Below are 16111 nucleotides of genomic sequence, written 5' to 3' on the forward strand. Positions count from 1 at the left end.
TCCCTGATACAGTCAGTCTCTGGAAACTGGAGAACGTATCTTCAGGGGGCTTAGACTATTAAGTTAATTAACAGCTTATTCTGGTGCTCTCTCCCCTGGCTCACCCAATACCAGTTATTCACAACGCGCACAACAGCAGAGCTGTTAACTTATGACCTCCCAGACGCTAAGTCGTGCTTGCTGTCGGAACACAGTCCGTCAGGCCCCTCCGCTTTTGCCAGCCACACTCGGGGGCTCTGCTTGGCCGGCGGGCCGCCCCTCCGCCCCCTGGCTCCCTCCCGCCAGTCCGTGGAGCGCGCACCGCCTCGCCGTCCTTCCTACCCTCTTCCGTGGGCCTCTCGTCTGCGCTTGGCTCCGGAGACTCCGTTCTGCTAATCCTCTGGCGGTTTTCTGGGTTATTTAGGCAGGTGTGGGTGGAATCTAAGTGATCAGCAGGATGTGCGGTGAGCCCAGCGTCCTCCTATGCCGCCATCTTCCCTCTCTCCTTGCCAAAATAATTTCTAAAAGAAAATACTCCAGAGTAATTAACACGCGTTATCTACCCAAGGAATGGAACAAATAGGAAGTTCAGGTTCTAAGGAGCTGCCTTGTTTGTGCCATTGGCCCCACGCTAGCTCTTTATTAATTGCACCACCTGGGATGCTGATAGCTGTGGAAAGTAGAAAGTTGGCATTTACTGCATTGGAATATTCCCCACAAGGTTGCCAGTGATTCTCTTATTTATTCTGTTCATTCCTTTCCTACCTATTCAAGGATCTGAACTGTGTTTCTTCACAGAAATTTCCAAGGAAACTCTATTTGTTACATTGATGAAAATGTATGGAAGGGATACCGTTGGGCTGAGAAACTGTGAGTATATTCTCTCCAAATACGAATACAAAAAAAAAAAAAAAAAAACAAAAAAAACTGCATTCTCAGGTCCTTCTTGGTGCAGAACTTTGAAGTCAGTAGCCCTGAGGAAAGGTGTTTCCCCTTCCATATCCCAACTCAACCTCTACCGATTGCAGTTCTGTGTTAATTTCTTTTTTTTAACGTTTATTTATTTTTGAAACAGTGAGAGACAGACCATGAACGGGGGAGGGTCAGAGAGAGGGAGACACAGAATCTGAAACAAGCTCCAGGCTCTGAGCTGTCAGCACAGAGCCCGACGCGGGGCTCGAACTCTCGGACCGCGAGATCATGACCTGAGCTGAAGTCGGCCGCTTAACCGACTGAGCCACCCAGGCGCCCCATCTGTGTTTATTTTAAAAATTAAATTTGGCAGGTTCCCTTTAAAATTAGAATCAATTTTGGGGCGCCTGGGTGGCGCAGTCGGTTAAGCGTCCGACTTCAGCCAGGTCACGATCTCGCGGTCCGTGGGTTCGAGCCCCGCGTCAGGCTCTGGGCTGATGGAGCCTGTTTCCGATTCTGTGTCTCCCTCTCTCTCTGCCCCTCCCCCGTTCATGCTCTGTCTCTCTCTGTCCCAAAAAAAATAAATTAAAAAAAAAAAACGTTAAAATTAGAATCAATTTCAACTTATTTTCCATTATACAAGCAATACATGATTATAGTCTCAATATATAAAAATGAAATAACAGGGGGGCCTGGGGGGCTTATTCGGTTAAGTGTCCAACTTCGGCTCAGGTCATAATCTCAACGGTTCGTGGGTTCAAGCCCCACGTTGGGCTCTGTGTTGACAGCTCAGAGCCTGGAGCCTGCTTCGGATTCTGTCTCCCTCTCTCTCTGCCCCTCTCCTGCTCATTCATTCCCTCTCTCTCTCTGTCTCAAAAACAAATAAACATTAAAAAAAATTTTTTGATGAAATAACAGATATAGTGAACACCTGCCTTATGTTCTAATCCCCCCACTGCTGGGATAGCCACTACTCTGGATTTAGTATATATCCTTCCAGACCTTTTTCCATGCATTTGCCTACATACATATTTACAGCAAAATAGGTTTGTTGTGTGATTTTCTTATCTTTTTTTTACATAAATTGTAACATCCTGCAACTCGATTCTTTTGCTTCGTGGTATGTCTTAGACTTTTTTTCTTCCAGTACATAGAGGGTTACCCCATCCATGCAAGCTGCTGCATAATATTCCATAGTATGAGTGTATTACGATTTAATAATTCCCCTCTTGATGGATATTTAGGCTGTGTCCAGTTTTCTTATTACATGCATTGCTGCATGGACCACCTCTTACATGCATCTTTGTGTACGTGGGTAGGTATTTCTGTAGAATAGATCCCTGGAAATGGAATTGCTGGGATGAAGACGATGTCGATATATACAATTTTAATTGCCCTCAAAAAAGTTGTGCCAATTTACACACCAATCCATACACCATGACAGCATTCATTTCCTCCTACCCTCCCACTCTTGGATATTCTCCATTTCTTGGCTGATCTGGTGGGTGAATAAAATGGGTCCCTTCTGAATTTGAATTTTTCTGATTACTTATACATTTAAATATCTCTGTATGTTTCCTGGGCATTTGTGTTTCTTGTCTGAATTTTCTGTCCTTTGCCAATGTTTTTGTGATCTTTTTTTTTAAATTGACTTGTAGAAAAAGTCAGTGTAGACACAAGTAATTTTGGAAACAATATTATACTCAAAGTAATTGACTGGCATTTTTCATGACAGATTGTGTGTCGTATCATTAGTTCAACTTGGGTAGATAAGTCATACATGACTTCTGAATTAATAATAAAAGACATAACAGTCATAGTAATTTAGATGTAGGGATTATGATCCCCCTGAAGTAGATTCCCCCCTGCCCCTTAGTCTGATAACCTTACTGGTAAATAACGAATGGTAGAATAAGGTAGTTGTTTTCTTATGAATTTTATGAATTTCTTAAATACTATATATAGTTTATATTTTCTCATGATAGTATCTAACTTGGAGATCTTATTTCCCAAACTTGTAAGAAAAATGAAAGTAATTTGGCACAAGAAACAAGAGAGAGTGGAGAGAGTGGGTAGGCTGAGGGACAGGGCTAGGAGAAAAACTTTGAATTGTGTATTATATACCTTTGGAATTCTGAGCCATGCAAATATATATTACCTATTAAAAAAATAAACTGAAATTAAAAAAATATTTTTTGAAAAGCATGTATTTGGTAGTTTATATACTAGAACATGAATCTGGTAAGATTTGATGATTCTTAAAAAATTTTTAAATGTTTATTTATTTTTGAGAGAGAGAGAGAGAGAGAGAGAGAGAGAGAGAGAGAGAGTGAGCGAGCAGGGAAGGGGCAGAGAGAGAGGGAGACACAGAGTCCAAAGCAGGCTCTAGGCTCCGAGCTGTCAGCACAGAGCCTGATGTGGGGCTCGACCCCACAAACTGTGAAATCATGACTTGAGCCAAAGTCAGACACTTAACCAACTGAGCCACCCAGGTGCCCCAAGATTTGATGATTTCTAATTCAGCTTGAGGGTTATGCCTTGTAAGACAGAAGTTTTTAACTATGGGTCAATAGTCCCCTGGGGCAGGATTTTTAACCTTTTTTTGTATATATCAATTTTTTTTTAAATTTTTTTTAACATTTATTTATTGCTGAGAGACAGAGCATGAACAGGGGAGGGGCAGAAAGAGAGGGAGACACAGAATTGGAAGCAGGCTCCAGGCTCTGATCTGTCAGCAGAGAGCCCAATGTGGGGCTCGAACCCACGAACCATGAGATCATGACCTGAGCTGAAGTTGGACACTTAACAGACTGAGCCACCCAGGCACCCTTCTATATATCTATTGATGATCTGCAGAAGCTTATGTTCTTGGGATAATGTTTTCAAATGTATAATAAGTTAAAATGTATAGGAAAAGGAAATTATGTGGAAATAGAGTTTTCAAAAATTTTTTAAAAAGATTAGTGATATAGCAATAAATCTGCTTCTGTTAGAATATTAAATAACAAAATATAATGGTAGGCCTACTAACTATTATGACTTCAAGGTACTGATGAGAATAAATGATATTTTGAGATATCCACGCCAAATATGTGATATGAAAATATCTGATTTCTGCTGGGGACCAAATTAACTATACTAATCTGTGGTTTGTTGCCTACATTCATAATGGAAGGAAATGCTAATTCTAGTTAGAGGTTTGTGAAAATAGAGATGTGATTTTATTTTCCATCCAAGTTTGGCACCCACAAATTCAGTCCATTCTATTCACGGACCTGAGCCCTAAAGGGATGGTCTGCAAATTGAAATCGCATGCACACCTTTGCACGTATTCAAGAAAGTGCAGTTTTCTAGGGAAAGGGTCCATTCCATAGCTTTTATGAAATTCTCAAAAGGTTCTTGTCTCAAAAGATTGAGTCACAAATTGGGGTGGAGGTGGAGAAAGACATTAGTTTTCCTGTGAAGTTGTACTCATTCTCATAAACGATGATAAATGAATGATTTGTTTTCATTAAAAGTAGTATATTTGCAAATTGATACCTGTCACTTTCTGAATTCATTCAACAAATATTTAGGGAGCATCTCCTATGTCCCAGGAACTGTTTTACATGCCAGGGATATAAGCTCAAGAACAAAACTGACCAAATATCCCACTTGTCAAGGGGTTTACAAATATATAATATAAAAACAAATATGTAAATATAATAAATACATATAATTTCAAGTATTGGTAAGAAATCGGTGGCCAGATCTCTCAAGTTTTCTAATTTATTTTGTTTTTAATTTTTTTTAACGTTTTATTTTTATTTTTGAGACAGAGAGAGACAGAGCATGAATGGGGGAGGGGCAGAGAGAGAGGGAGACACAGAATTGGAAGCAGGCTCCAGGCTCTGAGCCATCAGCCCAGAGCCCGACGCGGGGCTCGAACTCACGGGCCGCGAGATCGTGACCTGAGCTGAAGTCGGCCGCTCAACCGACTGAGCCACCCAGGCGCCCCTCAAGTTTTCTAATTTATTCAACGACCATTTCTGCTGCTCATAGACTGAGTTTTTTTACTAATGATAATACTTTTCATTCATATAATCTTGAGTTGGTTCTTTTTATTAGATGTACTGTTTACCTCTGTCTGAGGATATATTAATGATGCTATTCTAAATTTTTTGTACTGTTTATTTTTGAGAGAGAGAGAGAGAGAGTGAGAGACAGAGTGCAAGTTGGGGAGGGGCAGAGAGAGAGGGAGACACAGAATCTGAAGCAGGCTCCAGGCTCTGAGCTGCAGCACAGAGCCCAGTGCAGGGCTTGAACCCATGGACTGCAACCTGAGCCGAAGTCGGTTGCTTAACCGACTGAGCCACGCAGGTGCCCCATTAATGTTGGTATTCTCAAATCCTTTTGTGTTTCCTCTGTTAACTGTGTCATTGACTATAAGCTGTTATATTTGTTTTTTATTTTCTGTCCTGAATAGAATTGGCTTTCTCACTCCATTTGGTCATTCCTGAGTGCAATTTATCTTTGTAGTTGAGATTTGACTTGCTTCTGGTTTCTGGTCCTAAGGAAGAGGTGAAATGAACCACGGGGCTTGTTATTGGTGACAGGTCCCCCTGAGAGTTAAAGAAGAGGTGGGAGGTGACTTCTAATGGCTAGTCAGAGTGTATACCCTTCCTCCAGGGCTCTGGGACCCTGCCCCCTTCTAACACCAATGGCTCCTGCCTGGAAGAAAACACCCTTTGCTGCCAGATCCAAGGAGGAAGGATGTGGGGTTGATGTGCTGTCCTTGGTCCTACTGCAGTATCCCAGCTAATCACCCTGTAGGTGGCTCCAAGGCATTTCTGGTGGGGAGTGTTTGTGGAGCTACTCCCTTGGCTTTGAGCTAAGGTTGTGGATTTTCTAATTGTATCTTTTCTAATCATTCTTAGGGACTTTGGTGGAGTTTGCAGTTTGGTAGAGACTTGGCATGTTTCAATCTGCCAGCTTGAAATAGCACCACCTCTTAGGAAGGCAATTTTGTACCCCTGTTAAATCCTGGAGAAACTTAGGCAAATGTGTACTAGGATATAAACAGAAAAATGTTCAAAGCAGCACTGTTTATAATCACTAAAAATTAGAAAAATCGAGTATCCACCAACAGTAGAATGAACAAATAGCGTTACACGGGTGTTTACTCTATACTTATTAAACTGAGCATTTATGTTATGTGCATTTTATGCACATTTTTAGTTCTCACAGGTATTTTTTAGTTGGGGAAAAAAATTAGATGGCTTTACTTGTAGCACTGATATGGTTATAAATAGGGCTTCCACAATAAAATTTGGGAAAAGAGAGGAGGAGGTGGCAGTTCTGTCCATGTTTTTGCCACTCAGGGCTGGGTTCTAACAGAGATTTTGTGATCCAGAGAGTAGGCATTAAATGTACATTTTGGTGTGAAGAGTGGATAGGGGTGTGTGTGTGTGTGTGTGTGTGTGTGTGTGTGAGAGAGAGAGAGAGAGACAGAGAGAGAGAGAGAGAGAGAGAGAGAGAGACAAAGGAGTATGTGAGAAGAAAATATTTGAATCAAACAGCAGAGATCGCCATCCCTACATTAAATAAGAATTAGTGTATTTGGTGGCACCATTACCCAGGTTTCTCTCACATCTAGCGGTCCTGTGTTGCAAATAGTTGTAGTTATTTTGCATTTCGACCCAGAAATGACCTTTTCATTTTGCAGAATTCTCAGTGAAAATTATCTGACCGAATTACGTAAAGACACATTTGAAGGCCTGCTATCCCTCCAGTATTTGTAAGTTAATCAGTTCATCATTTATTATGAGTTTTTAGTTATATTATTTATTAAAAAATACGGGGTTCAAATTAGATAATTGCAACAATTTCTTCTAACAGTAGAATTCTGTAATTCTCTGTATTAAATTCTATAACTCTGTAAGTCTGTGGGGACCCAGCCCATCTCTAGCATTAAATACCTCCTATGCATTTTCAACTTTTTAATTTTATAGACAAGATATAGGAAAAAGCCCTTCAGTTGTAGAGGAAAAGGAGTAATGAGGTCTGAGCAATTATGGACACCCATATGAACCTTGTTATGTAAGTGTTCGTATACCATCTGCTTTTATTTATATTTATTATTTATGGCCCATGGATCAGATCCTGTGTATGGTCTGTCTTGATACAACCTATGAGTTCAGAATGATTTTCATGTTCTTAAAGGGCTGTAAAAGAGAAAAGAAGAGAAAGAAACAGAGAATATGTGACAGAGACCATATATGGCCCGCAAAGCCTAAAATATTTGCTGTCTGGCCTTTACAGAAAAGGTTTGAAAAAGTTGGCTTGGTAAAATGAGAGGAATTGAAGTTAACCTCAAATTGTCACCTACAAGACAAGAAAATATAGAACACTGACATTAATTTGAATGCCATTAACCCAGAATTTTTAAATAATTTAATCTAAATCAAATATTTAAATATTAAATATTTAAGCAGGTGAATTATGTAAGCAGTATTACCAAGTACATATTAAATTATCAAGAGAACAGATTCAGGATTTCAGTGTGGGAAATTTTATTAGTTTATTTTTATATTATTATTTTTTATGTAATTTATTGTTAAGTTAGCTAACATACAGTGTGCTCTTGGCTTCAGGAGCAGATTCCTATGATCGGTGTGGAAATTCTTATGCCACCATAAAAATAGATGTTTAAAATGATGGTTAAGGGGTTGGGGCTCCTGGGTGGCTCAGTTGGTTGGGCGTCTGACTTTGACTCAGGTCGTGATCTCACAGTTTGTGGGTTCGAGCCCCGTGTCGGGCTCTGTGCTGACAGCTCAGAGCCCGGAGCCTGTTTCAGATTCTGTCTCCCTCTCTCTGCCCCTCCCCCACTCATGCTCTGTCTCTGTCTCTCTCAAAAATAAATAAACATTAAAAAAATGATGGCTAAAGGGCACGTGGCTGTCTCAGTCATTAGAGTCTGCAACTCTTGATCTCGAGGTTGTAGGTTAGAGCCCCATGTCAGGTATAGAGATTACTTAAAAAAAAATGAAATCTTTAAAAATGTAATGATGGTGAAGTGGTATAGTTAGAAATGTTTACACTAAACAAACATCAGAAATGCCTCTAACTTCGCTAATTACAGAATAAACATCTCTCCAGCCTCATTGTCAAGGAAGAAATGTTTGCATAGATCTCTGTACATTAGACATACAGAGATACTAATGTTCTTTGCTATGGAGGTTCGGTGTTTATTCTTTGCCCATGCCATCCAAAGCTGTGTATTTCATTAATCCTTTTTTTAAATTTTTTTTAATGTTTATTTATTTTTGAGAGAGAGAGAGAGACAGAGTATGAGCAGGGTAGGCACAGAGAGAGAGGGAGACACAGAATCCGAAGCGGGCTTCAGTCTCTGAGCTGTTGGCCCAGAACCCGATGCGGGGCTCGAATTCATGAGCAGTGAGATCATGACCTGAACCGAACGAAGTCAGATGCTCAATCGACTAAGCCATCCAGGCGCCCCTCATTAATCCTTATTAATGATGTGCTTTAGAAAATAGATTCTTGTTGCAAATGTGGAAGGCTTAAGGGTAGTGAGTAAAAAGAATCTCATATGACACTAAAAATAGTCCTTCAAATTATCAAACCTTCCAAGTCTTAGGGGACAACCACTTTGTATTGGTCTTCTTGGCTACCTCTGCCCTCTGGGCTCCAAACGTTACAAACACAGTTTGGAGAAAAACAAAAGAGACAAACTGCACAATGGATTGGGCCTTTCATTATTTGTACTATGAGGTACTTTGTAAGCCAATTATTTCATGTTAGGTGAAGTGTTCTCATTCATTCATTCAAAAAAAAATGTGAATCAAAACCTAAAAAAGAATGTGACAGGCCCTATGCCCAGTACCATAGGCACGCAGATGGTTAAGACAGGCTTCCCACCCTTGTAGGAACTCATAATTTCACAGGGAAAATAAACAGAAGCTTCAACCATAACGCATAAGCACTAAATGAATGATGAAGCACTGACAAAGTGCAGAAGAGGGAGCCACAAAGTCATAAAACCACATTTCTTTTCAGTCATTTTGCTTCTTGTACTCACTACCCAGCTGTTAATTTATTTTATAAATATTTGAGTTTGTTCTTTGTCCATGCATCCGTTTTAAACACAGTAGACAACGCAGATGAGCAAGACTAGTCCATACTTTCATGGAGTTTATGCCCAGAGGAAATGGAATGCCAGAATCACTATATTAAGAAGAAATTGGGGCACCTGACCGGCTGAGTCAGTAGAGCATGCGACTCTTGATCTCAGGGTCGTGAGTTCAAGCCCCAGGTTGGGCGTGGAGTCTACTTTACAAAATTCAAAGAAGGAGAAGAAGGAGGAGGAGGAGAGGGGGAGGGGAAGAAATGGATCTGGGCAATGAGAAGTATAAGTTGTTTTTGGAACATAGAAGAGGGGGGAAGACTTCAAGTTGGATCAGGGAAGTTACTAGAGAAATGCTGTTTGAACAGAACCTTGAATGGCTATGACGTATCATCAGATAGACATCTTGGGAAGAATATGCTTGCAAAATAGAGTGAGTGAAGGGCAAAATGCAGGAGAAATTTCTTTGGGTATCTGTAGAGTAGGAAACTAGAGCCAGATTTAGGATTTTGAAGGCCTTGGATAATATGCCAAGCTACCGTGTTATCACAGCTGTGCTCTAGGACAAACTTTAGACTGCACCAGGGTCACTTGGAGGCCTTGTCAGAACACAGGTTCCACCTCCACAGTTCCTGATTCACTCAGTCCGGAGTAGAGCTGAGAATTTGCATCTTGAGTAAGTTCCCAAGTGACTCTGATATTTGAGAACGACTCCTGGAGAATAAATCTGGTGACTGTGTGCAGTATAGATTAGAATGGGAGAGACCAGAGATGACAATGCCAGTCAGAAGATGGTGGTACCCATGTAGGTGGAAAGTGAGGGACTCAGCTGAAATCAATGGAAATAAGAGGGTCAACTATAATCAAGGATGGGTGTTTCCAAATAAAAATCCAGTACCATGTTGTTTTTTTGTTGGCCCCACTTGCAACTGAAGCAGTTGGTAAATTCATAGACCGTTTGGGCAATGTACAACCAAAAATAAATTTCTATTAATATGATAATCTAATTCTGAGTTCGTTCAAAGTTAGGTATTGATTAGAGGAGTAACTTCTTTTCAAGTTAAATGAAACGGTACCTTTTATCTCTTCTGGTATTGACTTGGTGTCGAGAAATAGAACTAAACCAGGAAGGTGTGCTAATGTGAGAATATCCCTTTTAATATTAGAAATTATATGTGGAGATCACAACTTTGAGCTCATAATTTAGAAATTGATGAGGCCACAAAAAGTCATTTAATCAATTCTTCTGCTCTCAGGAAAGATTACTTCCAAGATCTATCAAGATCTATAGTTGTATGTTTTATGTATGAAGATCACAAAGGTGAGACTCTTAAGAAAGGTGAGGGCAGGGTTAGGGGCTCTGGAAGGTTCAAATAACAATTCCTAATACTCAGAGTTTAGCCAAAAGCTACTTATTCAATACTATCATCCTACTAATTAGATAGCTTATGGCTAATTGAGGCAATATTTTCCTTTTCCTTTTCCTAGAGATTTATCCTGCAATAAAATACAATCTATTGAAAGACGTACATTTGAATCACTACCTTTTTTGCAGTTTATGTAAGTTACAAATATAATTTCATTATATTTGGAATTTTTATTAAACTTCATTGTAAACCTCTTTGTTATTCATTTTGAATGAATGAAACTTTATTAGTCGAAAGCTACTAAAATTATGTAGCAAATCTTTTTTGTCTGTGGCAAAGTTTGGTGTGAGAGTTATTATAGAGATCAGAGTGAATCGTTCTCTGCCAGGGTGATTTTGCATCCAGGTGACACTTGGTAGTGTCTAGAGACATTTTTGATTGTCAGACTGTAGATGTGCTCCTGGCCTCTAGTGGGTGGAGGCCAGGGCTGCTGTCACACCCTACAGTTCACAGGGCAGCACCCCCCCCCATAACAAAGATTATCCAACCATAAATCTCAACAGTGCTAAAGTTGTGAAACATTTTTCTAGAGAAATAAACTTACTTCTCTAGAAAAAAATACTTACTTAACACAAGTATTTATTGAGCATTTACTGATTTGTATCTAATGCACCACATGTATAAACATGAAAGTATAAATCTTTCATGCAAATATTTTTTTAAAAAGGCAAGTATCTTTCATAGTGAGATTTCTTTAGTGTATGGAGAGAGTATTGTGGTTATGTTTCATTATCTATAAATTAGAATCACTGCCAAAGGATAAATATTCTGAAAATATCTTGTTTTTCTTCTTCGTTTGTGTCTTGTTTTTTTTGTTTTTGTTTTTTTTTTGTTTTTTTGGTGTGTGTAGAAATCTTGGTTGCAATTTACTCACCGAACTGAGCTTTGGAACATTTCAGGCCTGGCATGGAATGCAGTTTTTACACAAGCTGTAAGTGAAATAGAAAATGAATACATGTTAAAAAAAAAAAAAAACTACATGTAAAAATATCATAGAGTGACTGGTTAGGTGTGTGTTAATAAACCCAGTATGAATTCTGGAAAGTAGGTCTTAAAATCCATTTTTTTTTTCAAATGAGGAAACTAAGGTACAAAGAGGCCAAGAGACTTGTCTTAACTCCTAAATGGCACTCTCTGCCCTCCCTCGTACCCAGCTTTGTGTGGGCAATGAAAGCCCCAAGCAAGTAACACCCAAGTCAGTATTATCATGGGAATTCGTGACAGTGATGCTTCCCCAAGGTGTGCATGGTCCTTGAAATCCACTTTTGAATTTAACTTTGATTCCGGCTCATGTGCAAGTTTCCTATGCAAAAGAGAACTTCAAAGAACTAAGTTTAGCACAGAGTTCTCCAGGCAGCAAAAGGTGTGGGTGCTTCCTCAGCCATCAGGAAAGCGGAAAGAACTCCTGAAAACCTGCCACAGGGCACTGCTCTCCATGTGCTTTCTTTCCTGACCTCTCTTCAATTAAGAAGTGTGTTATTCCCTTTCAGCCGGAACATTCTGTGATTTCTCTGTAAAAAAGCAAATCATACTGGGCATGTTCAGTGGCCTGAGGGGGATGTTTAGACTCAAGGTTGAAGACCCTCCTCTAAAGCAGACGCTGGAAAAGACTGTCTTACTGTCTTGTGGTTCAGAAGTCCGATTGCACAGCTTATCTTCCGTTAGATGAAAGTGTTTACGGTGTGTCTGGAGCTGGAGTAAGTTCCTGCGGGTGCCCAAGAGCAGGGGCCTCCTCTCTCCTCTCATTAATTTGCTGATGCCTAACTTGGGGAAAGGATACTGAGGGTCAGTTTTTTGTTTTGCCAGCATGCCAGAGAACGGGCTCATTGAGTTTCTCCACCAAGAGGTTTTAGTGGTGTCAATATAATGTCTTAAAACTCACCACCTCTACTAAGCATCTTATAACACCAAGAGTCTCTTCTAAGAATCTGAATTTCATAGTCATGTAGGCAATACAGGACAAAATAGGGTGGAATCCGTTGATAACAATGAATGAATTCATTGAAAAACAATCCGTGCCACGCGCACTCTATGTCGACCATGTACTAAGTACTGGGGGTACAAAGAATATACAGGGACTGTCCCCAAGAATCTTTCATACTGGAAAAAGGAGAAAAAGATGGCCTTTTTCTTGTAATTTACTAAGATATTTGTAAACTGATGGAAACTCCTGTCTTGCCCGACTGAGATCTCTATCAGTTAACCATTTGTTTTCTTTCCTTTCCTTTGTCCTGGAGCAGCCAGAATCACACATATCCCACCTGGGGCGGGGGCATGTGCTAACTTGTATTTTGCCCTCAACTTGCCCCATGCTCCCTCATCAATCTTGCATGACAGAAAAAGGTAACTAAAGAACCAGAGCTAGCTGGTATTGAGAATAAATTAATACTCATGTCATGTGTGTTATGCCCAGAATTCGTGATCCCCAAATACCGCCAGGGAGCCGAGTCCGATGTAAAAGCAAAAGAGCCTTTATTCGAGCTAGCTCGAGCTCAATCCCCTACCTGCACTGACACAGCGGTGAGATACCGGGGAGAGAGGGCGAGTTTCAAAAGGACAAAGGTTTTACTGGGGCCTAGTGGCAGTTGGTGAGGTAATGGCTGCGGCCTCAGCTGATTGGCTGGGGAAGGGTCCTGGGGAAGAGTCCTGTTAGGCAGTTGAGGGGGGGGGGTTACTCAAGGGGAGGAGGTGTGATCAAGGTGAAGGACACGGAACAAGATGGAGTCGGCAGGCGTAGGCCCGCCCTTTCAATGTGGTTTGAATAGAGCTGTACTACTAAAACGAATTCACAGGTAACTTCCAACAAATTATCACAGTACAGTAAGTGTGTATTGGAGGTTGGGCTCCTTGTTTGGGGCCAAACTTTTCTTTTCTTTTCTATTTTTAACGTTTATTTATTTATTCTGAGAGAAAGAGCGTGCGCAGGGGAGATGCCATCCCGTGAATTCAGTCACGTTATTGCCTATGTGACTTATTACTGGGGTGTTTATAAGTTGAAACAGTATTTTCTCCAGCATTAAATAAGTTTGTAAACCTTTTGGGCCCCAGCTGAGGTGGATTTATCTTGAACTGACTGAAGCTTAAACGTCAGGTCTCCTCACTTACATAGGCCCCTTCCAAAGTCTTGGGAGGGACCCTCGCAATTCCTGTATGCATAATTTTGCATGTTTTGATGAGGCAGGATTTCCCAAAGTAGATGAGGTTCAGACCCTACAAGGCCTTGATTCACCCCTGGGTTTCAGGTAATTCTATCTCAGTAAGTTTTTTGAATGAAGCCTCTTAAGTTATGGATAAACACTGAGTGAACACGTTAGCGGTGTGGTAAAGTCTATTTTGAATCTGAAATCCACCTCAAAGCCGTGCCAAGAGTTTATTAATAAGGTACCACTTTTTGAATGGTAGTAATAATCCTATTTCTTTCAGATGAAATCAGGAATGAAATCTATTATGGAAAACCAACAGTGGTTGATAATCCTAAATGTTAAGTATCGTTTTTTTTTTTTCCTGACTTTAAAGTGCTTCTCCTTCATTCACCTACACAGGTCCAGACTGGTGGCTTATTTTAAAAAATTCACTTCATTGGTTCTAACAGTACGAGCTCCATGATTTTAGAAGCTGAAGGACTCTACGATGTAGAAAGGCTGTACCTTATCGGGATAGAGCACATTCACATGCTGGCTCGTCTGTGGCGCATCCGTATTGTGCCAAGAACATAAGGTCTAAGGGAGAATAAGGACAATCTAAGCCTTACCCCTTTTGAATTATTGTTGAGAATATCATTGAGGTAGGTGTGGCCACCCTCTGAAGGCAAACTCGAGCCGCAGTCACAGACACGCCCTAACGCTCCCCCAGTCAACCGGCATCTGCTTCCTTTTAGACAGCTGTGTGCCCACAAACGTTGACACACTTGAGGATATTGTCATCGCTTTTTGGTATGTACTGGAAATCCTGGCAGCTTCTTCTCAGATTCAGAAAGGCATAAACGTTAAGGATGAAGATAACAACTCAGGGCTGTCCTTTTGGGGTGACTTAGGGTAACTCTTATTATTTTCCGTGTGTGGTAGTTCAAAAGCTTTGCCATAGTCATACCCAACTATTACTTTTCTTCTCCCAGCTGCATCTGATTCTTCCCACGTATATACCAAGGCATCTTCTTTCTCTGGGAAGCATGGTAGTTGCTCCTCCGCCCCATATCATTTCTTTAATACCTACCTCTATTAGGTATTTACTGCGCTCCGGCACTATGCTAAGACCTTTCGCTTGTGCTGCAAGTAAGACAATGTGTCTTAAACTCTTAGAATAGAGCCTGGCACGTGGGAAATGCTCCGGACGTGGCCCCTCACACGGCACTTCATTTTCGTTTTTCCAGCAACTCTTGTGATACAGGTAGTATTATCCTCATTTTGGGGATGAGGAAGTTGAAACTCAGAGACATCGGGTGACTTGCCTAGGTTCACACTGTCAATAAGTGACAGAACCACTTAAGAAGCTTCGCGAGTAATACAATTCCGCATTCCCTGGCACTAGGTAGGACCTGAATGACAACTGGCCTTTTGGGCGTCGTCCCTTGGAGTCAGCTTCTCCCTGGAATAGGACCTTTCGAGCAGGGAGCTCGTTTTCCCTATGCTTCTGGAGCTCCTGGCCATGCCACCTATGGGCATCCCCAGGCTTCCTGCTCACCGCCTGGTGCAAATATCACATCGTCACTGCTAGGCACCCGCTCTGTGCCCAGCCTTATGCTAGGTGCTTTGCACATGCTCTTTCCTTTAATCCTCAAGTTGCCTTATGAGGTAAATGCTGCTAAAAAGACTCGGAGACTTAAGTTCGTTACTTAAGTCCCTTCACCAGGAAGTGACAGCCAGAATTCAGACCTAGGTCTGCCTGATTCCAGGGCCCTTGCTTCTTGGGCTGGTCCTCACTGCCAGAAACTCCTCTTCAAGGCTATTCTCAGAACTTTAATTAAAACATAGGCTCACCATTTCAGATTCTTTAGGCTTCGCCCCTCCCCCCGCCCAACCCCTGAGAAAGGATTTACGTGATGCCGTTAGATGTCTTGCATTGAGGAGCTTCACATGGGGAGTCATGTTCTCATGGCTCATGGACCTATGTAGATGAATAAAGGAAAGGGGTTATTCTATCCCCAAGTACTTCAAACATACCGGAGTAGGGTCTAGATCGCTCTACTTATTTCTTCAACTGCTTTCCTCTAAGGAACCAGTTTTCCCTCCATGCCTTGGGATTCCAGCATAGAGAGTTTGGAGTTTGTCCTATTTGAAATTTATTGTCACTGCCTGCTTTGGACATTTTTTCAGCTAAAGCTGTTAGGATTTCAGTACATTCAGGGCAGTGGTGGCAAGCTTCCGTCCTCAAGTCTTCTCTGTCTCCTCAGTTAATAGAAAGGAAACGTAGCCCATCTGTCTGGACCTCTGTAGAAGAATTTGGAGAAAAAAAAATAACACGTAAGAAATGTTCCCTTATTTTGTGAGCTACCTTTAGTCTGTCCCGTTGCTCTGCAACAGAAAGCTTTTGCAAAAATACTTGAGTTTTCCTCTTCAAATAAGATACAGTTTTTTAAAAAACAAAAAAAAAATATCTAGAACAGTATTCCTTCAACTTTGATTATGAGACAGTCTTGGAGGATAACTGTTGTTATGTTTTAGTCCCATCAAGA

The 16111-nt window shown here is 40.9% G+C and overlaps 1 protein-coding gene across 1 annotated transcript in view; it reads left to right on the top strand.

Annotated features, from left to right (window-relative positions):
* Window positions 1–769: 769 nt before the first annotated feature.
* LOC124500910 (leucine-rich repeat-containing protein 37A3-like) overlaps window positions 770–16111 on the top strand; it is a gene marked incomplete at its 5' end in the record, with an annotated part of 32797 nt that continues 17455 nt past the window's right edge. Inside the window, 4 exons of the mRNA XM_047064780.1 lie at window positions 770–849; window positions 6596–6667; window positions 10502–10573; window positions 11291–11371. Of these exons, the coding sequence (XP_046920736.1) occupies window positions 770–849; window positions 6596–6667; window positions 10502–10573; window positions 11291–11371 (305 nt within the window). The remainder of the gene's footprint in view (window positions 850–6595; window positions 6668–10501; window positions 10574–11290; window positions 11372–16111) is intronic.

Source organism: Lynx rufus, unplaced genomic scaffold, assembly GCF_022079265.1.
Source record: "Lynx rufus isolate CCGP_SWC_20201006 ecotype Redwood Valley unplaced genomic scaffold, mLynRuf1.p SCAF_61, whole genome shotgun sequence".
NCBI lineage: Eukaryota > Metazoa > Chordata > Mammalia > Carnivora > Felidae > Lynx > Lynx rufus.